The 27,057-nt window shown below is 38.3% G+C and overlaps 1 protein-coding gene across 3 annotated transcripts in view; it reads right to left on the bottom strand.

The window, feature by feature from the left end:
- Positions 1 to 14,780: 14,780 nt before the first annotated feature.
- LOC139450551 (protocadherin-11 X-linked-like) overlaps positions 14,781 to 27,057 on the bottom strand; it is a 59,755-nt gene continuing 47,478 nt past the window's right edge. For 2 of the 3 annotated variants that reach the window (XM_071232299.1, XM_071232300.1), the window contains exons 3-6: positions 19,463 to 22,246; positions 17,184 to 17,367; positions 15,423 to 15,726; positions 14,781 to 15,229 (exon numbers count right to left, since the gene is read on the bottom strand). In XM_071232299.1, coding sequence (XP_071088400.1) covers positions 15,425 to 15,726; positions 17,184 to 17,367; positions 19,463 to 22,033 — 3,057 coding nt within the window. In that variant the 5' untranslated portion in view covers positions 22,034 to 22,246 and the 3' untranslated portion in view covers positions 14,781 to 15,229; positions 15,423 to 15,424. Of the gene's footprint in view, positions 15,230 to 15,422; positions 15,727 to 16,511; positions 16,556 to 17,183; positions 17,368 to 19,462; positions 22,247 to 27,057 lie in introns of those variants that run through there. The other variant, XM_071232302.1, reaches the window with a different exon arrangement.

Below are 27,057 nucleotides of genomic sequence, written 5' to 3'. Positions count from 1 at the left end.
ATAGTGAATAGTGACAATTCATACTAGGGCTGGGACAAGTCCAAATTTACTACCCGGGTACCCTCCACCCTATTCCCCGACCCTACCCGGGTACCCTCCACCCTATTACCCGACCCTACCCGGGTACCCTCCACCCTATTACCCGACCCTACCCGGGGACCGGCTGTAGATATTTAGAGATAGGTACAAACTGTCCGATTTTGAAAAGTTTGCCCTAAGCCCTGGCAATGTGTATTTAGTTATACGTGTAAAACGATCTGGTCATCCATACACTGACGTTTACAGCATGAAGTTTTATCTATATTCAAACATATAAACATGAGAAGGAATGGCTGCATTATCAGAAAGAAATGGGAACATTAGTGACTGACAGTGTTTCAGATTATTTTTGTCATTAAACAATATATCACATGACTAACAATGGGTCTGGGTAGTCTTGTGGGTATCCGGGTCCTACTGAGGACACACCCAATCTGAGTACCCGAGTACCTGAGTTACCCATCCCAGCCTGAATACATACCATACACAAATCAAAGAAACAAAGAAAGGCACTGCTACCAGTTGTTTCAGAATGGGTCAAGACCGCATAGATGGAAATACCAGCTGACATGATAAAACGAAGTTTCCCAAAGTGTGGGATTGACAATGCAATAGACGGATCGGTAGACGATCGTTTGTGCGAGGATCTTGTTAATGATGAATGCGAGAGATCCGACTCAACAGACACAGTCGCCGACATCCAGATGATTTCGTGGATGAACTAAATGATTAAAAAACAATACAAGATAAACATATTTTTATTGCAAATATAAGGTTTGCGTGCGCACTTGTGATATGCTTCATTCCAGGTCGCTTTATACACAGAGTTGCGTCCCTTGGGCACGCCAGAAACCTATGATTGTGGGTTTCGAATCCGAAGTGGTAAACGTCTTAGACCTGCATCACTTTGGGCTTTCCTCCCACATTAAGCTGACACGCCGCGATATAACTGGAATACTGTTTAGAGTGTTGTTAAACCCAACTCACTCACTCACTCTTAGGCATGCCAGAGACCTGGTTTGGTTTGGATCACAGAGTTGCCCTGATTATGTTTCTAGGTTTGCCATCACCATACATGTGGTGAATGATCCTTTCTTCTCGCTCCCCATTCTACTACTCTCTCTTCTTCTCGTCCTTTCCTTCTTTCTCCTCTTCCTTTTCTTTCCTTCCTCACTCAACCCTTTCTCATTTCACCCTATCCATCTTTCCATCTTCTCAACTCACTATCCTCACCTCATCTCTGAGTCTTCTTTCTCTCTCGTTCTCCTTCTCTACTCTTCCTCTCATTCTCCTTCCTTCACTCCACCCTCTTGCCCTCCTCACATCTTGTTCTCTCTCTTCTTCCATCCTTCTACATCTCTCTCTCCTTTTAATACTCAGGCCACTCTTGATACTTTCTCCCTTTTATTCCTCCTGTCTCACTTCTCTTTCTCAATCATCACTCTCTCAATTCTCACTTTTTTCAATCCTCACTCTCTCAATCCTCGCTCTCTCAATCCTCACTCTCTCTCTCTCTCAATCCTCACTCTCTCAATCCCCCTCTCTCAGTCCTCACTCTCAACCCTCCCTCTCTCAATCACCCTCTATCAATCCTCCCTCTCTCTCAATCCTCACTTTTTCAAACATCCCTCTCAATCCTCACTATCTCTCTTTCTCTCTCTCTTAATCCTCACTTTCTCAATCCTCCCTCTCTCTCAATCCTCACTTTCTTAATCCTCACTCTCTCTCAATCCTCACTCTCTCAATCATCCCTTTCTCAATCCTCACTCTCTTTCTCTCAATCCTCACTTTTTCAATCCTCCCTCTCTCTCAATCCTCACTTTTTCAATCCTCACTCTCTCAATCATCCCTCTCTCAATCCTCATTCTCTCTCCCAATCCTCCCTCTCTCAATCCCCCCTCTTTCAATCCTCCCTCACTCTCTCAATCCTCCCTCTCTCAATCTCCCCTCTTTCAATCCTCCCTCTCTCAATCCTCCCCCCAATTCCTCATTTCTAGCTTTTCTTTCGCTCCTCATTCCTCCTCTCTTCATCCATTTCTCAATCACTCCACCATCTTTTTCCATGCACTCATGGTTCTTATTCCTCACTCTCTTGCTCTCTCACTCACCGTAGATCAATACAACTCCTCCATTGTATGAATCACCCAAGCCTAAGACCTGCTGACATCAAGCATGGCCACCAGCAACCCATCCTCATATGTCTGGGGGTCAAATGCGTGTCACACACCGCTCTATAGAACCAATCAACCAGAAGGAATTGTTTCAATGACCACCAAATGTCCCCTTGAATATAGAAATCTCAAAACGTGAAGTACAGCATGGTTCATTTGTCAGTTTTTAAAGGAAATCATTTACTACCCCTCCTAAAATGTTTGAAACATTTATAAACAATTAAGTGATACATCTTAATGGTCGTCTTGCAATTAGCATATCTGGATATTATTTTTGGTGAATGCCTTTGAATGCCAACTATTTAGAAATGGAATGATTCTCGGACATTCTGGTAATTATCTTCAATGGAATCCTCCACACTAGGATGTCAATTGTATTAATGACTCTTTGATGTGTCTCGGTCTGTGGGGACATTTCGGAAAAAGCATGGCTGAAATAAAAAACCTGTAACACGTCTCCTCAGATATGCACAGTCTGGTCTCTGCATGAGTCACAAATTCAATAGATAATTAAATTGCTAAATGCATGATTTCACAAATAAATAATATATAACACATAAGCCAGTATTCAAGACAAAAAACAAAGAATTAGTCGAAAGGGCAGGAGAGCGAGTCAAAATACAATATTAGTGTAAGAAATTAGGGAAATTAAATTAAAATAACACAAGAAAATATCTCAAACATATGAACTTTATATCCATTATGAAAAACAATTAAGTAATTTAAATAAAATGAAAAAAATTCATTTCATGTTATGAGTTTTAGGACTCTATAATTGACATAATTTAATCAAGGACGTAGTTAACTTTTTTTGACAGGGGTGGGGGGCAAATATTTGTACAAGTATCACTTGTCCCCAACTTGTATTTTCATGATTCAAATAAAACTGTTTTCTATAAAAAATCCAGGGGGGCCAGTTGGCTACGGCACTGGTTATTGAAGTGACAACATGACTACCTATTTAGACCACAAGTGCACCGGCTGCATGTGCTGTAGTGAAAGCCACCATGCTGTGTTAGAGTACAGTACTCTCCTAACAACTCCACAGCCAACTCTCAAGGCTACCTCTTTCATACACTATACATTTTTGCAATTTGCAATCAGTTTATTTTAAATTTATGACTTTTAGTAGCAAATATGTTTTAGTATATTAAAGAGATGAATACAATATTTTCAAATTATTTTTGTTCTTTTTTTTCCCTTTGGTTTTGGTAAATATAGGGAAAGATGACTTCTAACAGCTGAACATATCATTTATGTAATTATATGATGTTTAAGATATTAGGGGGGACTTGTTAGAGCATTGTAACCATTTGAGTAGTTAACACAGTAGTATGCCATTGCAAACGTTAAAACACTTTCATTATGATACCATACTATTGTAATAGTTAAAAAACTAACAGATAATATTATATTGCAGTAAGTAAAACACTAATGGCATATTATCATACTTTTTCAGTAGTTAAAACATTAATGGCATGTTGTCATACTTTTTGCAGTAGTTAAAACACTAATAGTATTCTAACAGTATGTTGGAAACTGGAGTCTTCCCATAATGCATAGTAGCTTTTTTAATTTCAGTTGATGTCTTTGTCTTATATGTCCACAATGATGGCGAAGGCTTGGGGAATTGTTGGGATGTTGATGGAGACAGATTGTTGGCTCACATGAAGTTATCAACGGATGCCCTGTGTCTTGAAACAAAGTGTATTTGAGATTATGTAGAGATGATACAGCAAATAATTATTAATACTTTCTTCAACTGGCAACATCTATGAACATTATTGATAGTACTGGGTACTACTGATGTTAGGGATATTTTCACTTTGACAATTGCAATACACCCCTACCAAGTAGTGAGTGAGTGAGTGAGTATGGTTTTATGCCGCTTTTAGCAATATTCCAGCAATATCATGGCAGGGGACACCAGAAATGGGCTTCACACATTGTACCCATGTCGGGACGAGCGAACGCTTTAACCACTAGGCTACCCGACCGCCCCCCTACCAAGTAAACTGCTTGGCAAAAGACAGTATACACGAAGGTTTGATGGTGGCTAAAAATGAGACAAACAAGAAATGGTTATTTGATGGTGATGTATTTGATGCAACTGTCATAGTTATGTTTTGAACCTTTGCAGTGTTTTGGGAACTATTTTCAACTAAGTAACATTTTCATAATGCTTTAATGTTTTGGTCAAATCTTGATTTAAAGTGTATATGTATTTATAAAGTTTATGTGAAAGATTAGTAGCAGGATGTCAAGATAATTATAGTTTCCTAAAAACTTTTTTAACAACCACAAAAATATGATTAGTCATATATACACTTCATCTATCCAATGACTGGACATTAAAACTATAAGGGACTGTCTCTGTGGTCTAGTAGCGGTAGAGCGTCCGCCCGGAGAGCAGAAGGTCCGGGGTTCGATCCCCGGCCGCGTCGTACAAAAAGACGTTGAAAGATTGTACTTGTTACCCTGTCTGGCGCAAGGCATTAAGGGGCTAAAACAAGGTCTTGTCGGCTCAGAGTCTGTAAACTGAGTCTGAGTGGGGTATTCATGTTAAACTGTGGCATGGTCTCTCAGTGGGCTAGCACTATAAATCTACAGTCCAGACTAGTACAAGCAGCCACACACACACACACACACACACACACACACACACACACACACACACACACACACACACACACACGTGCATGCACATTGCTATATAAGTGCAATAATTTTGGACGCGACGTTAAACCCATTTTCACCTCACCTCACCTCAGCAAGAGACCTGAAACACAGTGAACACTTCTGAAAGATTTTAAGGCACTTCACAGACAATTTTGCCACATATATCTATATAACAGCATACCTGGGTACTAAAACAATCCTTGATACAACAGTCATCAGACTGATTGGTGGGAGAGGGGAGACAACTGCTTGTATGTACTTACTGAGATTATATATCATGTAGTGTTTCAATAAGTTTGCCGTTTTGATTGTTTTTAACGTTGAAGGTTAAATTTCAACCAAAGAAGTCATGTAAGCAACATTTTCTTTTATAATCTGACATTTAAATCAATATTTTTCTGAGAAGTCTATTGAGAAATGATGATTTCATCAAAATATAGTATTTGACAAGGAATATTTTTATTGTTACTTAAGTTAAAGTGATAATTCAATTTTTTGAACATTTTAATCTTGTTTTGAAACTGGTGTTAAATTCAGTATTACAACTATTTCTAGGCTGAATACTCAAAGGTGAAATGTAGAGTAAAAAGCAATCTAGTGATGGATTTCTTATAGATATGACTCCAAGAATTATGTATGTATTTTAACCAATCTTGAAATATTTCATTACATTTTTTGTCAAATGTAACTTTGGTTGAAAACATGTTTGAGTATTTTAGCACTTGGATAGTATTTTAGACATATGAGATAACTATATTAAAAGTTAGATATTTATGCTTGAAGGTCAGTCAACATTTCTTTTCCTTTATAAAAAGTTGTATAGCCGTGATAATGTTTTAGCACCTTCAGAGAACATTGTGATTGACTATCTTATCTGAATTACATCCATGTGACACTCCATGATCAATTTAGTATAAATCCCATAATCACAGATGATTAAACTCAACATAAGATCTGTGAAATCTAAAAATAATACTTCCTCTATCCTAATTACAAATCTATCATTGAACCATCAAAATCTGCTTATCTACAATTCCCTATCCATTTACCAAACAAAACATTTCTACTATTTTTCAATGAGGGGTTGGAATTAAAAAAGTGCCACTGTTCAAGCTCGACAAACAGCCACCATTTACGCCCATGTTTAGCCTCAGGTGAATCAACAGACGCTCGAGTTTCTACCTGGTCGCTAATTACAATTTACATCTAACCTTTGAAAGGTCGCATTACGCTGCACTCAGGCATGCTGGCCCCCAAACAACACATCAAATGAGATTGAATAAACCTTTTATGGGTGAAATATCTAATGGGTCAGGTTTCTGTCTAGCTCATGGGTAGGGGAGGGGTTTTAATGTGTTTGGGGTCTCAAAATTACAGCCCTTATTTGAAAAATGTTTCAGCAGACTATAGAAAGTTGATTCTGTCTCAAGTAAGAATAGCAGAAAACCTGTACTTTAAGAGTCGAGTTTGAACCTTTGTTTGTTTGTCTTTTGTTGAGTTGAGTGCTCTGTGCCATAAGTTAAGGGTGTTGCATCTATGGAGGACTTGAGTGAGTCAATAAATTAGTTAAGTTGGATTAAAGATAACCCATCTTTACAAATGTTGTTTTTTGAAAGAATTTAGAGTTTGCTTTGACTGATTTTTATGTAAGGAAACAGACAGGGATTTTGAAGAGAACGAAATTAGAATAATTTTGTGGATACAAATGTATTGTAAGAGAGAACTCTAAAATGAAATGAAATAGATGAAGTACTGGCACTAATTCTCCATCTATCTTTGAGCACAGGCAAATACTCAAGTTCCATGAACTTTACCCTGCAGACTGCACAAACTTCAACATTCACATTTGAAGCAGATTGCATATTTTTGTATAAAGTGTACGGCTCATGCATTTTTTAATATTCTGATTTGGTCATCATATTACAACAGTCTAGAGTGAATAATTATGGTTTTACGCCACTTTTAGCAATATTCCAGCAATATCATGTCGGGGGACACCAGAAATGGGCTTCACACATTGTACCCATGTTGGGAATCGAACCCAGGTCTTCAGCGTGACGAGCAAATGCTATAAACACAAGGCTATCCGACCGCCCCACACCAGTCTAGATAGGCACCTGAATGATCGATCGCATGTTCAACCAAAATATTACTTACCATGGGATATAATAGGTAGGTTTGTTTGTTGGTTGGTTGGTTGTATAATACTGCACACAGCAATATTCCAGCTATAGTTCTGTAAATAATCAAGTCTGGACCAGACAATGCAGTGATTGACATCATGAGCATCGTTCCATGCAATTGGGATATGATGACATGCTGTTTTGAATGCTGACCAAACTTAAGCATAATGATGCCAATCATAACACATTTTGTACATTTCTCTTCACCAATAATTCTAGAGTGGATTTAGTGTATAATTGACAAGAGAATGAAACAACAGCACTTTATGTCAGCTCTAGTGTATATAACAATTGTACCAAGGAGGAATAACCCTATTCAATCAGGTAATAGCATTTCATTCTTTGTTTTATAGATAGCCCAGGCCTATATGCCCACACTAGAGATTAAATATTAAAAGAAAAATTGAAAAAGATAAACTCAATAACAGTTGATTAGGATGCTTGCTTCTTTTCTTAATGTTTTTTTAATGTTAGGAACAGATAAACTTAAGATACAATTAATCTGGCCTTAATGTTATGATATAAGATAGCTACTCGATAAATTGCAAAGAACAATGTGCCCCCATGGTTATTCTCTCCCTGCAGTGTTTTAGTGTATGATAAACACCCCACCTCATTGTTATTAATTTTAATATGCTTCTATTTACATTTTTTATGTTGGCTTGTATTTCTTACACATAGGTCAGTTCATATAAAAACGCTATCAATAAAAAGTTAATTTTACCAGTTAAATAGCAACATTTTACTTATTTAATTCTTAATAAGTGAAAGTAACAAGACACTTGTGATAGACAGCTCTCTGGCCATGATAAAACAACAATTTTGAGAATATTTATAGACATTCTTCCATTAAACCTGTTTTCCTTTTGCTCGAGATATTTATTCTGCCAAGAAATAACACTGACTTAACACACCATTCATTATGTATATAGAGAAGTAGGGGCACCTTATCAATGTTATCACAAAGACTTTCTCAGACATGAGAACTTTCAAAACACAACCAACTAAAATAGATGTTTAGCTTATCTCAGGTGTTAGTTTGAGAACTAAAGGGAGGGATGGAGAAACAAGGAAAACTTAGAATGTGTGAATTGCTGCCTGCTGCCTAGGATATCTGGCCAACATGGAGAACACTGTTGTAGCCTAACATGGGGTGTGGAAAGGAATTAACACAATTGTGTTCGTATTACCTCAGATATAGCATAAAGGGAGGATGTGGACACAATTAAAAATGGAAGGAGGGAAGTGGGAAAGAAGGATGTAAAGGAGTGTATGGAAGGAGGGAGAGAAGAAAAGGGGAAGGATCAAGGAAGGACGTGGGAATGAAGGGTGTAAAGGAATGTATGGAAGGAGGGAGAGAAGGGAAGGGGGAAGGATGAAGGAAGTGGGAAAGAAGGATGTAAAGGAGTGTATTGAAGGAGTGAGAGAAGGAAAGGGGAAGGATGAAGGAAGTGGGAAAGAAGGATGTAAAGGAATGTATGGAAGGAGGGAGAGAAGGAAAGGGGAAGGATGAAGGAAGTGGGAAAGAAGGATGTAAAGGAATGTATGGAAGGAGGGAGAGAAGGAAAGGGGAAGGATGAAGGAAGTGGGAAAGAAGGATGTAAAGGAATGTCTGGAAGGAGGGAAAGGGGGAAGGATAAAGGAAGTGGGAAAGAAGGATGTAAAGGAATGTATGGAAGGAGGGAGGGAGAGAGGGAAAGGGGGAAGGATAAAGGAAGTGGGAAAGAAGGATGTAAAGGAATGTATGGAAGGAGGGAGAGAAGGAAAGGGGAAGGATGAAGGAAGTGGGAAAGAAGGATGTAAAGGAATGTATGGAAGGAGGGAGAGAAGGAAAGGGGAAGGATGAAGGAAGTGGGAAAGAAGGATGTAAAGGAATGTATGGAAGGAGGGAGAGAAGGAAAGGGGAAGGATGAAGGAAGTGGGAAAGAAGGATGTAAAGGAATGTATGGAAGGAGGGAAAGGGGGAAGGATAAAGGAAGTGGGAAAGAAGGATGTAAAGGAATGTATGGAAGGAGGGAGAGAAGGAAAGGGGAAGGATGAAGGAAGTGGGAAAGAAGGATGTAAAGGAATGTATGGAAGGAGGGAGAGAAGGAAAGGGGGAAGGATGAAGGAAGTGGGAAAGAAGGAGGTGAGGTGAAATGGGGTTTAAGGTCTAAGATTATTGCACTCATATAGCGACGTGCATGTACATGTGTGTGTTTGTGTGGCTGTTTGTACTAGTCTGGACTGATGCCGATTTATAGTGCTAGCTCACTGAGATACCATGCTGCAGTTTAACATGAATACCCCACTCAGACACTCAGTGTGAAAGAAGGATGTAAAGGAGTGTATGGAAGGAGGGAGAAAGGGGAAGGATGAATGAAGGAAGTGGTAAAGAAGGGTGTAAAGGAATGTTTGGAAGGAGGGAGAGTAAGAAAGTAGAAAGGATGAAGGAAGGAAGTGGGGACGAAAGGTGTAAGGGAGTTTATGGAAGGAGTGAGAAAAAGAAAGAATGAAGGATGAAGGAAGTGGGAAAGAAGAGTTAATGGAATGTATAGGAGTGAGAGAAGAAATAGGAAAGGATGAAGGAAGTGGGAAAGATGGGTGTAAAGGAATATATGGAAGGAGTGAGAAAAAGAAAGGATGAAGGAAGTGGGAAAAAAGGGTATAAAGGAATGTATGGAAGGAGAGAGAAAGAAGGAAGGATGAAGGAAGAAAGTGGGAAAGAATAGTGTAAAGGAATGAATGGAAGGAGGTAGAGAAGGAAAGAGGGAAGGATGAAGGAAGGAAGTAGGAAAGAAGAGTTAAAGGAATGTATAGGAGTGAGAGAAGAAATAGGAAAGGGTGAAGGAAATGGGAATGAAGGGTGTAAAGAAGTGTATGGAAGGACTGAGAGAAGGAAAGAGGGATGGATGAATGAAAGAAGTGGGAAAGAAGGGTCTAAATTAGTGTATGGAAGGAGTGAGAGAAAGAAAGAAGGAAGGATGATGGAGGAAGTGGGAAAGAAGGGTGTAAAGAAGTGTATGGAAGGAGAAAGGAGTGTATGGAAGGTGTGAGATCTTAGAAAAGATGGGAGGACATACATTTTTGGAAGAATTGAGAAAAGCGTAATTGAGGGAAAGTTAGGTGAAATGAGGTTTAACAGTGGGATTATTGCACTTATATGGCAACATGCATTCACTTGTGTGTCTGTGAGTGGCAGCTTGTACTAGTACTAATGCTGATTTTATAGTGTAAGCCTACTGAGATACCATGCCGCTGTTTAACATGAATACTCCACTCAGACACAGTACACTGACTCCAAGCCAACCAGTCCTTGTTTTAGCCCCCTTATGCCGAGCACCAGACAGGGTAACAACAAGTACCATCTTTTATCGTCGTTTGGTATAACACGTCCTTCAGGGTTTTAAATCTGACTTTGCATTCATGACTCACTTGTGAATATATCAACTTGTTCTCATCGCTAGATGGCTGAAACAATGCTGATGCGACGTTAAATTTTAACTCACTCACTCGGGTCTTTCCATCAGACCAGGGAGGTGGTCAGATGAGGGAAGGAAAGAGGGGGGATGAAAGTAGAAGGAATTATAGAACGGTTGATAGTAAGTAAGTATTGAAGGGGAGTGAGGAAGAGGGGAAGGAAGGAAAAAGGGATGGATACAGGTAGCAAGATCAGAGGAAAATGTGGATGGCCGTAAAGGATGGATGAAGGAAGGAATGCAATAAAAAAGAAGCAAGTAAAAAAAGGGATGGATACAGGTAGCAAGATCAGAGGAAAATGTGGATGGAAGGAGAGGAGGGAGGAAGAGAGGAGTGTGGAAATAGGGAGGAAGAATGGAACAGTGCAGTGATGGAGGAGCAATGAATGAAATAGGAAAGAAGGGAGTGGAAGGAGAGAGGAATGTGGTAGGAGGTAGGGAAAAATTAATCAGGCAATGATGGAAGGAAGGAATGAGCAATAAAGGAAGGAAGGAATTCAGAAAAAAAGATAGTAAATTTGAGAACCAGAAAAGTGAGTGAGTATGGTTTTACGCCGCTTTTAGCAATATTACAGCAATATCACGGCAGGGGACCCCAGAAATGGGCTTCACACATTGTACCTATGTGGGGAAACGTACCTGGTCTTAAGCATGACGACCCCACAGCCCCCGAGAACCAGTTTGTATATTGTAGTTATGGACCATAATGAACAGTGTGTTCCTACAATTATCAATGAAAAGAAAACTAATAGTTTCAGTTAAACAACCAAAGCGATATGTTGTTTCCTTGTCAATTCATGTTACTTTCAGCATGGAATATCACCTGTTTCATTACAGTGATGTTCTTGGTATTCGCTGACCACTCCAACAGAAAGTTTAAACCCTCCCTGTGTGGGAGGTGGATGTCATGAATGAGGTGCTGCTCTGCTGATGCCAGCTTGTTACATTATCCTTTCCACCCACAGACTGAATCTACACTAGACCTTGGCCAGGTTCAGGTCAGGGGGTCCTGGCCTAGTCCTCCTGCTTTTTGTTTTACTCTATGTCAACAGTATAGGGCCTTGAGGCTCTTTAAGTTGCTGTTAGCATTTAGAAAAAAGGTTCTCACACATGGAATTAAAGCAGCCTAGCAAGTGAGCTTTATTTGCTTTGATAAGCACTGTCTCTCTCCGCAGACCTGACTATAGTATGCAAATAACAGCAAAAAGATAACTGAGTCAGCTTTTTGTCCTTTTTTGTCCATCCACAGTTAGCTTGTGGACTACCAATTCACAATTTGAGTTGCTATTATTAAAAGAATAAAGTACTGGGGCTGTTTTTATGACAAGCATGGAAAAGTGTGACTGCTTTTATGACAAACATGGCATACTGGGTCTGCTTTTATAAGTGTGTGCGATACCAGGGTTGCTTTTATGATAAGCATGGATTAGTGTGGTTGCTTCTACGACAAACTTTGGTATACTTGGGCTGCTTTTATTAAAAACATGGAATACTGGGGTGGCTTTTGTTACAAGCATAGCATACTGGGTTTGCTTTTGTGACAAGCATGGCAAACTGGGTTTGCTTTTGTGACAAGCATGGCATTCTGGGTTTGCTTTTATGACAAGTATGGCATACTGGGTTTGCTTTTCTGCCAAGTATAGGATGCTGGGATGGCCTTTATGACAAGCATGGGATGCTGGGATTGCTTTTATGACAAGCATGGAATAGTGTGGTTGCTTTTATGACAAACATGGAATACTGGGGCTGTTTTTATGACAAGCATGGAATACTGGGGTTGCTTTTGTGACAAGAATAGCATACTGGGGTTGCTTTTATGACAAGCATGGAAAACTGGGTTTGCTTTTATGACAAGCATGGGATGCTGGGATTGCTTTTATGACAAACATGGAATAGTGTGGTTGCTTCGACAAACAGAATACTTGGGCTGCTTCTATGACAATCATGGGATACTGTGTCTGCTTTTATGACAAGCATAGCATTATGGGTCTGCTTTTATGACAAGTATGAAAAACTGGGTTTGCTTTTATGAGTGAGTGAGTGAGTATGGTTTAACGCCGCTTTTAGCAATATTCCAGCAATATCATGGCGGGGGACACCAGAAATGGGCTTCACACATTGTACCCATGTCGGGAATCGAACCTGAGTCTTCGGCGTGACGAGCGAACGCTTTAACCACTAGGCTACCCGACAGCCCCTGCTTTTATGACAAGCATGGCATACTGGGTCTGCTTTTATGACAAGCATAGCATTATGGGTCTGCTTTTATGACAAGCATGAAAAACTGGGTTTGCTTTTGTGACAAGCATGGCATACTGGGTTTGCTTTTCTGACAAGTGTGGGATATTTGGGTTGCTTTTGTGACAAGCATGAGGTACTGGGGCTAGCTTTATGACAAGCATGGGATACTGGGGTTACTTTTGTGACAAGCATGGCATAATGGGGTGGCTTTCATGACAAGTATGAAAAACTGGGTTTGCTTTTGTGACAAGCATGGCATACTGGGTTTGCTTTTCTGACAAGTTAGGGATATTGGGGTTACTTTTGTGACAAGACTGAGGTACTGGGGCTAGCTTTATGACAAGCATGGGATACTGGGGTTACTTTTGTGACAAGCATGAAAAACTGGGTTTGCTTTTGTGACAAGCATGGCATACTGGGTCTGCTTTTCTGACAAGTATGGGATACTGGGGTTACTTTTGTGACATGCATAGCATAATGGGTCTGCTTTTATGACAAGTATGAAAAACTGGGTTTGCTTTCATGACAAGCATGGCATACTGGGTTTGCTTTTGTGACAAGCATGGGATTCTGGGGTTACTTTTGTGACAAGTTTAGCACACTGGGGCTGCTTTTATGACAAGCATAGCATACTGGGTTTGCTTTTGTTACAAGCATGGCACACTGGGTTTGCTTTTCTGACAAGTTAGGGATACTGGGGTTACTTTTGTGACAAGCATAGCATAATGGGTCTGCTTTTATGACAAGTATGAAAAACTGGGTTTGCTTTTGTGACAAGCATGGCATACTGGGTCTGCTTTTCTGACAAGCATGGCATACTGGGTCTGCTTTTCTGACAAGTATGGGATACTGGGGCTACTTTTGTGACAAGCATAGCATAATGGGTCTGCTTTTATGACAAGTATGAAAAACTGGGTTTGCTTTTATGACAAGCATGGCATACTGGGTTTGTTTTTGTGACAAGCATGGGATTCTGGGGTTACATTTCTGACAAGTATAGCATACTGGGGCTGCTTTTATGACAAGTATAGCATACTGGGTTTGCTTTTGTGACAAGCATGAGGTACTGGGGCTAGCTTTATGACAAGCATAGGATACTAGGGTTACTTTTGTGACAAGTATGGGATATTGGGGTTGTTTTTATGACAAACATGGCATACTGGGTCTGCTTTTGTGACAAGCATGGGGGACTGGGGCTACTTTTATGACAAGCATGGGATACAGGGGTTACTTTTGTGACAAACATGGAATAGTGTGGTTGCTTTTGTGACAAACATGGGATATTTGGGTTGCTTTTATGACAAGCATGGGATATTGGGTCTGTTTTCATGACAATCATGGGATACTGGGGCTGTTTTTATGACAAGCATGGCATACTTGGGCTGTTTTCATGACAAGCATGAGGTACTGGGGTTACTTTTATGACAAGCATAGATTGCAAAATAGTTTGTCATTTTAATGTAGGGCTTTCAATATTCTATTTCAAGATATATTGAACAATTAACACTTTGTGGGACAGAGCCATGGATGAAATAATTGTATCTTCACATCCCAGTACACATATCACAGTACCTCAGTCAAAGGGATGGTCACACAGGATGACTCGGCCATTTGCAAGTCATTGTGCCCCCATGTCATGGATTAATGCTCATGCTGTCAACCATTGGCTTGCCTATCCACAACTTTATTAATTGAAGGCCACAGTGATATATCCAGAGTGAGTGAGTAAGTAAGTTTGGGTTTACATCTTTTTTACCAATACTCCAGCAAGATCACAGTGGGGGACACCAGAAATGGCTTCACACATTGTACCCTTGTAGGGAATCAAACCTTGTTTTAGGCGTGATGAGCAAACGCTTTAACAACTAAGCAACCCCACCAAATATATCCAGAATATAGCATTCAAAACATTCACACAACCATTCTTAGTGAGGCAACAAAACCATGTATCATTTCATTATCAATTTTAATAATATGTACAACAACATATAAACTATACACATCTCTTCAATATATATTTTAGCTGGACATAATTTATCTTGTATATCCTCTAGTAATCATCTTTCAGCTGATTATAACCATCATGTCTCCGTCATATCATAATTTATAACTACCGGTATGTACTGAAAGACATGGTATATAGTCAATTGTCCATTATTTCAATATTAGCACCATATGAAATGTCAGTTTGTATTCACTGCACCATAATACTGATAGCACAAGTTAGCTGTCTGTTTCAGCAGTATCAGATTCCTCCTTTGAATTGTCAGTTCACAACACTGTTTGCAAACTATATAAGTTTGTCAGAGAGATAGAGGTTGGATCATGCCCTTCAAAGCGGAAACACTGGCCAGTTTGAAGCATCAACACAGTCATCTTTAGAGTTATCTCCCCCTCTTGGTAATGCTGGAATCTTCAGAATTGTCTCCCCGTCTTGATACAAGTGCTCCATAGTTGCCTAAAGAAGAAAACATCATGTTTCATAAGTAATTTTATGAGCTAATATTGTTATTTTATGAAGTATGTGAAAATATTTTTTACTCAGGAGTAAAACTGTTAAAAAAATTATTATGTTTTCCACTTTTATCAAATCTTATTCCATATAGTTTTTTGCAGCCTTCATAAAAATGAAAGTTTTTAATAACAATTACCTTTAAATGCTGGAGCCATCAACATCAGGTTCATCAACACTGAAGCGTACAGACTTGTTGCGAGCTGATGATTTCCGAGTTGGGGGCACACGTTGTGACGTTGAAGGGTGGTGGGGTGGGGCTGTCTCTGTGGGGTGGGGCTCCCTAACTGGGGTATAACTCCTCTCTGAAGGGACATAGGTCACTGGTAGATTAACTCTACGAGGTGTTTCAACCATCCATTCTCGTAATGAAGAGGAACTAAGAATACTAGTTTCTGGACGGAAGTCAAAGGATTCACTGGGACTAAGCTGTTGGGACGAATCTGAAAATATAAAGAACTACATAATTTTCCTTACAAAAATACATATGAAATGTTTCTTATATTTTCTTTTTAAATTTTTATATATTTTTTAATACTGAAAGGTATGTAAGTTTGTATATTCTATTCAAAGGTAGTAATTGATTCTCATGTTTGTTTAACAGTTTAAATTATCATTTTTCTGTATTCATAAATGTTTGATGATAAACTTTCTCTTATCTGGTCATTAAAAATTTCTATTTTCAAAGTTAAGAATCTAATAGTAATATGATATCCATACATACATTATAATCATGGATATCACACATTTTAAAGAGAATAAATAAAAATGAATATTGATAGAGGTTTTAAGGTTGCACGCCCAATTGTTAACAGTATGATAGTTAGTAGTAGAAGCTACACAGTTTTCACAGAGTTATTAGAAAGCTCTAATTGAATTTAAAAATAGAGGTTAATTTACATCAATGCTCATGGTCACTGTTTTGAAAATCATTAAGACAGCACAAATGAAACACCTTCTACAATATTAACACACTGACACAGCTAGACTGCTAGACTAAACTCAATGAGTAACCAGACCAAGCTACAAGCTATAAACACATTAAAAAAAGCAATAGAATGGTTAAGAATGTTAAGAATTCTATTCAAAATTTGGTTTAAAGGATCAGTTGATAGATAAAGACTAGTCACAACAATTAGTTAAGTTTTACATCTGAAAGCAAAATGGTTATAGGCACGAAGCTACAGTAGCACAGCAAATGCACAGAGTCTGGCAAACATGGACTTACCAAAGCTGAGAGTATCAGCTATACATAACTTGTGTTGTGTACAACTGCAGGTGGAAGAGGAGGGCATGGTGAGAAGGATGGACGAATAGGAAGATATAAACAGATAGAGAGAAGGATGAAGTAAAGGAATGTATATATCAGCATCCTCGATCTCCATTCTATAAGAGGAAACATCCAGGACCATATTTTGCAGTAGCTTTTCTTTGAAAAGTGACATCCCCACCTCCATCTCATGGAGTACTTCTGGTAGCATTTCTCTTGTTTTGAATGTAATTCAATTTCGATGGCTATTTGTATGGTCATGTGATCAAAACTTATAATGAAACCATAGCAGCATATGAGTCCAAGATAATTATTCTAATGGAATGGAGCCTATGATACAGTGGACAAATGAGGATGTGATATCGGTGATTGAGAGAAGGACAATAGTGAAGGAAAATAGTATAGAATCAGAAGAAAGAATAGGAAAGGTTTGATGAAAATGGATTTAATTAAATTGGAAAGTTCTATCTTTTCTAGCTATTGCTCTCCTAAACAGAAACATAAAATAAAATATCTAAAGTTCAAAATGCATCTGACAGTAAGTGATTCTAAACTTAAGCATTTCTATAACTAAGCCTCAGAGGTACAAATTGAAAATTAGAAAAAGATTTGTTTGTCATGTTTACATACCTGAATCACTGTGTAGAAATACAAATCTCCCGTTGCTATTAAAGTCCTCTTCACTCCCTCCATGACCACTGTCAGCCTCCGCCGACAGATTGCTGATGTCATCCTCTACCTTAGTAACAGGTTGATCGGCAAACTGGACGATCTTTTTCTGAACAGGCTGTGAAGTTACGTCAACCTTTTCCTTCTGAAATTAAGTATATAATAAGTTAATTAATTTTGTGAAAGGATGGTTTCTGAAATCATTGTGATCTGTCCATGTGTTTTATTTCTTGTTCATTTTAGGAATTTGACCGTCTGTTTTATTTCACCTTGAAAAACAGCCAATAATCTTTTTGCCACACACATGTCCATATTTGAGGACTTTGAGCCTGACAAACTGAAGCCAATGATAATTCCTTCACACTATTCCGCTTGACAGTGTATCATTTGTGGCCTTCCATGAATCCTTTTCTTCCTGCAAGCTTGCTTCGGAAGCAAGAATACATTCCTGAGTGTTTGTACAAGTTTTATCTTCAAACTTTGCCTGTCTCCCGATCACAGTCGTGAAATTGACATTCACCTCTCTACAAACAATGGTAAAGTAAAATACCAACACGCACACGACTTAAAACTTAGAGCCAATTAGATTTGGTTAAATGACTTAAAGAACAAAACAAGATTGCAAATATTGAGTTGTGTTGTAGGATGGCGGCCATTTCAGATGAATTTCCTAAGCTAATAAAAGGGGTGGGTATAGATTAGACTCTCACTGTTGAAACAAGCTTGAAAGATACCGTAAATCCTTCCATGATATCCTCGCATGGACGTTTTCTTCAAATAGTTTTAACGCATATTTAAAGGTCCAATGTTAGTTCATGGTCTTTCAGAAAATGGTGTTGACATCATGTTTCAAAATTATCCAAGATTTAATATTTGAACTTTTCAAGTGCATGAAATCCCTCAGTTTGTTTTTCTCCTATCTTAAGGCTCAAGACAAGAAATCACATCATGAGGCTTAAATAAGAATTATGTAATATCCATGATTTAAATCCAGCATGTTTATTACTATAAAACAATTAGAATTCAGAACTTGAATGAAACACAACCCTTACTGACCACTTCACAATATATCAAATTGTCTCATTAACATTTTCTTCTTATCTAAATAAGCCACTTGACATCAGGTCACTTTTAATTTTTGATTCAATTTTTTTAATTGAAATATAAAACTTTACATGAAAGATCGACTGTGAAATGAAAGTTGGAACATGCAAAATATTCATTGGAAGACGAGGTAGGCTATGGATTTTGCTAATGTGACATAACAAAACATACAATCTCCGAACAAGCTCAGTGTGGCATGTTGCTCTGGTACCCTAACACCCTACAGTCATATCCTTAATCCCCTCAGCTGGACAAACAGGTCAACAAGGAGAAGTGACCACTAGTGACCACCCCACCTCCCTAATATGAACCTACAGGACTTGATCTCAAACATCAATATTTTCCTCCCCATTCAGGTTGTTATACACTTCCCCAGTATACAGGTAGAGAATTACTGTCAACATAAGTAATTTGGTGTAAATTAGCTCACTGGGCTTGGGAGGGGTTAAGATGAAAAATAAATATTTTTGAACTGCTTATTTTCAAACAATTCTTGTGGTACTTGTGAATGTAGTACGTCCTTGTTAATTATTGGCAGTGAGTGGGTTTGAGTAGGCAGGGGATTGGCAAGTTATGGTAAGACGGTTGTGACATATGTGGGACAATTATGCTTACATAGTAAAGTGTTTTGATAAGGTATTCAGTTTGATTATTATGTAAACTTTCTTTGCAGTTTATATAAGACCTTGTAGGGGATAATGTCTTTTTATAAGTGTACATTATTCACCTCTATATTATTTATCAAGTTTGAACAATTATTATATTATAGGATGTTAAGTGTCTCAAATCAGCTGAATACAAAATACCTAATGATGTGATCATCTGAATAACAAAAAACAAAAACATTCATAAAAGTCGACTGTCAATCTAGGAGTTTCTGTAGCTTTACCATTTTTCAGGGAATGACGTTTCTAAGCAGTGACATTGAGTTGGAGAAAGTTTTGACCTATTTCAATTTCAAGAAAAATTTGTGACGTCAGTTAATAAAAACTTTTAACAAGAATTTTTGTTGCTATTTACTGTTTCAAGAATGCCAATCAAAGATGGCATGTGACACTGAGGTTTAACTCTTTAAAAGGTTTTAGTAGTTCAGTGACATCAATAATATTAATTGACATTAGTTTGACTTTTCTTACCTGTAGCTTTTTTTGTGAATGTTTTTCGTCTCTGAAGCTGAGTTGTGGTTTCACCATGACATGAACTTCGTCGGAAGCTGCAGCCAGTTTCTCAATGCTGTCCACGTGATACACCTTTTCCAGTTCTTCCTTTTTCCTTTTCTTGCTTTCTTTTCTCTCTCTGTCCACTCGCTTCATCATGCAAATGGCCAGCAGTATGGCGCCGGCAAGTATGACGGTCACACAAACTATAATGATGACAATGACGATGTAGCTATTGCCATCTTCTTCCTCAACATCAGAACCAGTAACAATAATGTCCACTGTTACAAAAGACTTCTGTCCTGGGTTATTTTCGTAATATGTTGATATCAACAGCTTGTATAGTCCAGCATCTTTCAGTCTCATTGCCTTGACCAGGGTCAGGTTTCCGAAATTTTCATCCAGTTTGAAAAAATTTTCTTCGTTTCCATGTTCAATGAGAAATCTTGCATGTCTTGTGTTTGTTTTTGTATCAGTCTTTACAGCAAGAATCGCACGACCAATATCCATGTCAAAAGGAATCCGAATAGAGTTATTTCCCTTCATGGGATACAGTATTGTAGGAGGCACTGCTCGGTCCTCTATGACGTAAACCGTTACGTTTGCAGTGTCATTGAAAGAAATGTTTCCTTCATCCATAACCATCACGCTAAAGTCATATTTGTTCTTTACAAATCGGTCAAGCTTTTTACGAGTGATGATCTCACCAGTTGTGGTGCTAACACTGAAAGCATCTGATGCTTCATCACCAATCAGATAAAATAGCAGCTTTGGTAAGGCATCTGCATCTGTGGCGCTAAGTGTCCCAACAGACATACTGACTGGTCGACCTTCTGGAACGTCAAACTCAAAGTGAGGCTTTGTAAATTCAGGAGCTTCATCGTTAACATCATCAACTATTACAGTAACTGTTGCAAAGGAACGCTGTGCTGGTGAACCGCTATCACGTGCTTCTACTCGAAAGCTGAATTTGTTGATTTGTTCGCGGTTGATTCTTCGTTTTACTCGGATTTCCCCAGTGAGGATGTTAATTTCTGCCATATCCAAAGAATCTTCAATGACAGCATAACTTACATCATTATTGCCTTCGCCATCCTTGTCGATTGCTGTCAGTGTCATGATGATTTCCCCAGGATGGTTATTTTCAGTGATGTGGGCTGTGACATTTTCACGCGGGAAGACTGGGGAATTATCGTTAAAGTCTAAGACGTTCACTGTGAAAGTTGTTGAGTTAACTTTGGGGATTTGTCCGCTGTCAGCACATGTAATGTTCACAGAATAACTTTTAGTTTCTTCATAATCCAGCTTCATACTCAGGAAAATCTTGTAGTAGTCAAAGCTAAATTTGCTGATGTAGAAATGCTCATCACTTGTTGAACAGTTCACCTCACGGTTTTCGTTGCTATCTCTGTCCGTGACTTTGAATGATGCAACAAAGGAGTCAACGTCAGCATCTTCTGAGACGTCAAAGCTACTTGATGTAGCCGTGATGTAGGGTGCATTGTCATTAACATCGCCAATGTGGACAATAACTTCAGCTTGTGAAGAATACGGTGAAGTGCCATTATCCTTCACCATGACAACAAACCGATATTGCTCCTCTTCCTCATAATCCAGCTTTTTGATGACCTTGACATCTCCAGATTTTTCCTCAATGGAAAAATACTTTTTAATATTTTCATTAGTCCTTGAACTGAAGTGGAATGATAATGCACCATTAGCACCAATATCAGAATCCTCTGCTCTTAGCTTCAAGATGGATGAATCCAGAGCTAAATCCTCTGCGACAGTCACTTCAAACGTGCTATTGGTAAATACAGGACGGTTGTCGTTTTCATCTAAGACCTGAATATTCACAGTCATAGAACCAGTCTTCTGAGGATTACCACCATCTTTGGCCACAATGACAAACTGATAAGTGTCTCGTTCTTCACGATCGATATTGGCTTTAATCACAATCCCTAAATCCTTGTTGCCACCATCAGTAACTTCTTTAAGCTCAAATACCCCTTCATCTGGTGTCATGATGTAACTTTGTACAGAGTTATTGGCAGTGTCAAGGTCATGGGCAGGATTGGTTAAGATCATTTCACCAATCTGTATATTCTCTCGCAACGACAAAGACACAAATCCCTGGGGAAACTCTGGAGGGTTGTCATTGATGTCCAGCAGAATCACTGTCAGTCTTACAATTGAGTGCAGGTCATATCCTCCTGATTTCAACTCATACACAGTCACATCAAAATTAAGCTTGCAGTTTTCTTTACCAGCACATTCTGTATCTCTGTCAAGAACCTCAGCAGTCCGCAGTGTACTTGAATTGGCGTCAAGTTTAAACTTGGCTACTGTTGTTCCTTGTTTTGACATCTCATATTTCAGTCGTGCAGCTTCCTCAGTTGTAACCAAAGTATGGAGATCTGTGTCTTGCATGAGATCACCAACAATGGTTCCACTCCGTTGTTCTTCATTAATCATGAAAACTTTACTTACATCAGCACAGAACACTCCCAGGCTACTGAGAAGAGTCACAAATAAAACCAAATTCTTCATCTTGAAATCGTTTCAATCCCCTTCTCTAAATCATATCAAATGTTGAAAAACACCAGCAAGTGTCTCAAGATCGTGTATTTTTTGCAGCTTCTGTCGTCAGTGTGGACAGTGAGTAATTGTGTCCCCGCCTACATGGACACGGGCGCACTGTGTAACAAGCTAACACTGTCGTCTGCCTCCCCACAGTCCAATCAAGGTCTCTGATGGCCAAATCTGCAAATACAAAATACAATAGTAAACAACTCGCTTGACTGTTGACGCTGGACTTAAACAGGGACATTGGGGGAGAGAGACCCCTGCCTTATGTCCGGGTTTGCCATAGGTGGCTCCATAATTGATTACAGCTGCTTGTAAAGTTAATACGTCGACTTTTCAACCAAACAGTCCATGAGACGGGTAAATAGTCATGAAAAGACAACCTTGGGTGCCAACAAGCTGGGTTCATTGTCATACTGATACAGTGTATATTTGTATCTGAAAATGTATCCATGCTATATGCTTACAACGTATTGAGCTTTAAAAGTATAAATGTCCATGGGCAAGTCAGAGGTTGGCTACACACCACTAAGTCAATATTTCCCTTCTTGTCTGCAAACAGTCTTCTATTCAATGTATCTGACTTCAAAACCTTCTTATGAACAACGGTTGAAATAACAATCTGAATCTTACTGCTTCTTGAGTAAAGTCAATATTTTCATAGCCAATAAATGATTAATCATCATGATAGTTGGTATTGGAATATCAACCGGTCTACAGCCTCCTCAAATTAATATCTCCTAGCAAATTAGAATTATTTATCAAGGCACGTAGACATTTTCAACTTGTGGATAGTGGAGGTGATACAGGTTATAATAAAATTGGATATAAAATAACTACCAGTTAAAACTATATAATGATGTTCAGGTGATCAAAACCCATTGACAATACATGGTCTATCAATTTAAAGTATAATATCTCTTTCTGTTTCTTGAAAATTTTAACTGACATATAACCAAATATTTTAGCACAAAGTGTAACTAAAATAAAAAATAAAAATAGATACTTTTAAAGTTACCAAACAGAAAAACCTCAACACAAGAGTTGACTTAAAGAATGAAACGTATGGAAACAATAAAATAGTTGAAATCCATGATATTATGTTTCTAAACACAGACCCACAACAGCACATAACTAGTCATGTATACTATCAATAATTGTAACTCTTACCTAACAGTCACTCAGTAGTGGTGAAATAATTCTACATCGACTCCCTGTCACAACACATCCTCCTCCTGAGTGTAAGTGTGCCCTTATCCCGGGGTACCACCAATAACCCTGTATTACCCCAGAGAGGCTGACAGTGGTAATGAATGGGGCCTTGACCAACAGCAGTGAGTGATAGTGAGTGATAGCCAGGAGTTACTGAGCATCCCCTTCACAACCACACTGGTCATTATCAACTGAGCTGAATCCTCCAACTGACCACTGACTGCTCCATACAATGACCGCCTCCGCCCCCCTTCGACCAATCACATGGGGAAGGCTGCCATTTCCCCCGAAGGCTTTCCCCCTCTTAGATGGGGTGGTTACTCATGCGTTCGGTGGTGTATTGTGGAACATAGATGCCCTAGGTCATTAAATTAACATTAGTCAAATTAATCTTGAAACTTGTTTCATGTTGGAAGTACCTGCTACCTCCATCCCCACCTCTGTTCAATAGAAGGCTTTTAGATTTAATCATAAAGAGAAACAGTGGTAGGAGAACAGTATCTGTTATCTTGACCTATGTAACTTTGAGTAATTCTTTTATTTTCATTTTCAGGCCATGATTGCTGTATTTTGCTGTTATGTTGGTTTGTTGTTGTTGTGTATTTTCTGAATTGAAAGGCAACAGGTGGCGCAGTGTTGCTTTTCATCACTTAAGTTCAAGTTCACAATTTAGCGTAATTTTGTCACAAGTTGTTCAGTTTGATCCAGGTGTTGTGACAAAATCCAGACTTTGTGTAATATTTGGATGCTCTGACTTTGAAGTAGAGGCAAGATTAGTATATTATGATTGATAGCCTTTGAAGTTGGTTAGTTTTAAGTGTTTTCATTGAAATCACTTAAAAATACCAAGTGATCAAGTTTGTAGAGACCAAGTAGCACCTAATCCTGGCCATTGAATATAAACTTTTTGAAGTAATTGCACAAAATTGGAAGTCAAACTATCAATTCTTCAGTCTCCATTACTTCAAAGCACATGTTAGTTGCTGAAATAATATTATTGATCAGATACTTCAGCCTAATTTGTACAATTATATTCACTTATGTATTCAGGAAAATGTTAAAGTCTTCTTAACTGTTTGATATAACAGAAAAAGTGTTTAAAAAAATAACAGCATTAAACATCAACATAGTTGATATAGAAATTTATCACATAAGGAAAAGTGAAATAAGACTGATATTTACCTCACAACTTGTTCTGAAGTGTTCAGGGTAATTGTTGTAGATTAACATAGAACATGCTGGCAGTAAATAGATTTGACAAACACTTCACTGTGTTGGTAATCTTGTTACAAAGTTTGGCTTGACATGCTCTCAAGGCCTACTAAGCACTCACCATTATATAATGCCAATTCCATTCCATAATATATGCTTGGGGATATTATATTTGTAAATAATTATATCACTAACTATGTCTGGTCGGAGGAATAGTTGGGTCTGAGAACAGGGAATTGAATTTTGACTACGAGCAATTATGTTATGGCACAAATGAATCCATTGAAGCCACAACAATATTGGGTAAAACCAACATCAGCTGAATCAACATTGATCCAAATGGCTGCTGGTCTTTGTCTTGTTCTTCTTAACAGGCTGATAACTCAGTGAGCTTTGATGAATGAAACCTTAATGTATACATCAATGTCTACTACTTCTAACTCATATTTTTCTTACAGATTACAAGCTTTAGATACCAAACACCGAAATAAGTTTCGATCATGGTATTTTGACATTGACATAAAACATCCACCCGGTGTGAATAGCTCACTGAATGGATGTATCGTGTATTTTTGACAAACATCTGTAACTTGAACAGGAACCAATTATCTTGAAAAATTGTTACCTGAAGCAAAATATTTTTTGTACCTCACACAGCCAGCACCATCTTCTGTGTGTGACTGTGTTTGTTGTTGCACAGTAGGTTGTCTCCTCTTGAATGATCAGCCTTAAGATACGTTCTTATAAAAGTTGTATACGTTTCATCTAACATCTTATTGAAAATCTTAATGATGGATGAGTCAGATATTAGAGCTGACAAGTAGGTGTGGTTAACACAGACCTTACCTTAAATGTTGGGTACGCATTTGAGAAAAGGTTGTTTGGGTCTGTTTTGGCCTGTTTCCTCCAAGCATTTATTTCTTAACAGAACTGACTTTCCTCTATGGCTATTTTATACTGATCTTCACAGGTAACTTCTCGACTTTTCTAAAACAGGTGTTTGATCTTTTGAATGTATTATCCAATTAAGATTAACACTGTTTTACACAATATCAAATAAATCTGGTATTGCAGTTGCATATGGTGTGATTGTTAAAACTAATCTATAAACATGTTACTGGATTAAAACACATTGCTACTGTTTGATCTTGTACTAAGTACATCATTAAAACACCATCATCTATTAGTAATAAGAATGACCATCTACAACTTAAACAAGATTTGGAAATCCTACACAATTTGCACACAATCCTCAAACTTTATCCAATTAGAATTTCGACAGAGGATTAATTCTGACATGTTAGTCGACCAGGTGGGATGTTTACCAGCCTACACCTGGGTACCCCTAACGAAGCTCATTTACAGGTAAGTGTAATTAGAGGTATTGGCACTAATCCGAACCTGGCCATTTGACCCTACACAGTCTTAGTCTGGTGGCCAGGATTAGCTATAATTGTACCAGGAGAATGATCAAGTTGCTACCTTGCATGACGTTGTACATTATTGGAAACGCAGCTCAAACGTTTAAACCAAGTCTGAAAGTTGTGTTAACATGAGAAGACATACAAATAAGAGATTGAATGACAATAACATGATATTATTCAGTTAACAAGCACAGCTACGGAAGATGTATGCAAATTCACACAAGTGCAAAACATATTTGTGAACCAACATTCTGAGGGCAGACACCGGTTAGCATCCAACTATTTAGCTCATTGATTTTCTTGTCTCAATTTTCACTAATCTCTGACTAACAGACTAGTGGTTGTGTCTATACCTGCATTAGATTCACTATAACAAAGTACAATTTATTCTATTCTAAAAAAATAAAAGATTTAAGATCCTATATAAATTGGGGACAATATTCTAACATTTTAAACGAACAAAATTATGAGTCAGTGAGTGAGTATGGTTTTTCACCGCTTTTAGCAATATCCCAGCATGGCACGGGACACCAGAAAAGGAACTTCACATTGTACCAATGTGGGGAATCGAATCCGGTTCTTCAATATGACAACCGAACACTTTATCCATGTGGTGCTTAATTATGAACCAGACACTCACATTCTTTACCAAGATGTACATGTTCTTTATGCATGAAAATAAATCTAATAATGTATACAAGATGGCCATTATGTAACTCTCATTGCTATTTTGCCTTTCACACCAAACAGAATCAGTTTTATCAGTTTCAACGTTGATGGTTTGAATGTATATGGAAACAAAAGCCTGTGGCTGTTACAGCATTGGGATGGTTAATGTGACCACGTAACAACCTTGCATCTCTTTCAGTAACAATTTGCTTGTCTTTGGCAAACTACTTCACCTTAATTTACTACTTACCATAAAATCTCAAATAGGTTTACAACTCCAATTTGTAGGTGATGGCTTAATTTCCCCTTCTTGACTCTCCGAGTGTACTCTTCTCTGTGTTACCTGTCTACTGAGTTACCTGTAACCTCATCTGATTATATACCCATATATCACAGCAATAGCTTTCATCATTGTATTTACCTGAACCTGTTAACACACATCAAAGACCCATCTCAGTAAACAATAGACTC

This window comes from Haliotis cracherodii, unplaced genomic scaffold (genome assembly GCF_022045235.1).
Source record: "Haliotis cracherodii isolate W230 unplaced genomic scaffold, xgHalCrac1.p SCAF_8, whole genome shotgun sequence".
In the NCBI taxonomy this organism is placed as follows: Eukaryota; Metazoa; Mollusca; class Gastropoda; order Lepetellida; family Haliotidae; genus Haliotis; species Haliotis cracherodii.
This window is presented reverse-complemented; position numbering and strand designations above follow the sequence as displayed.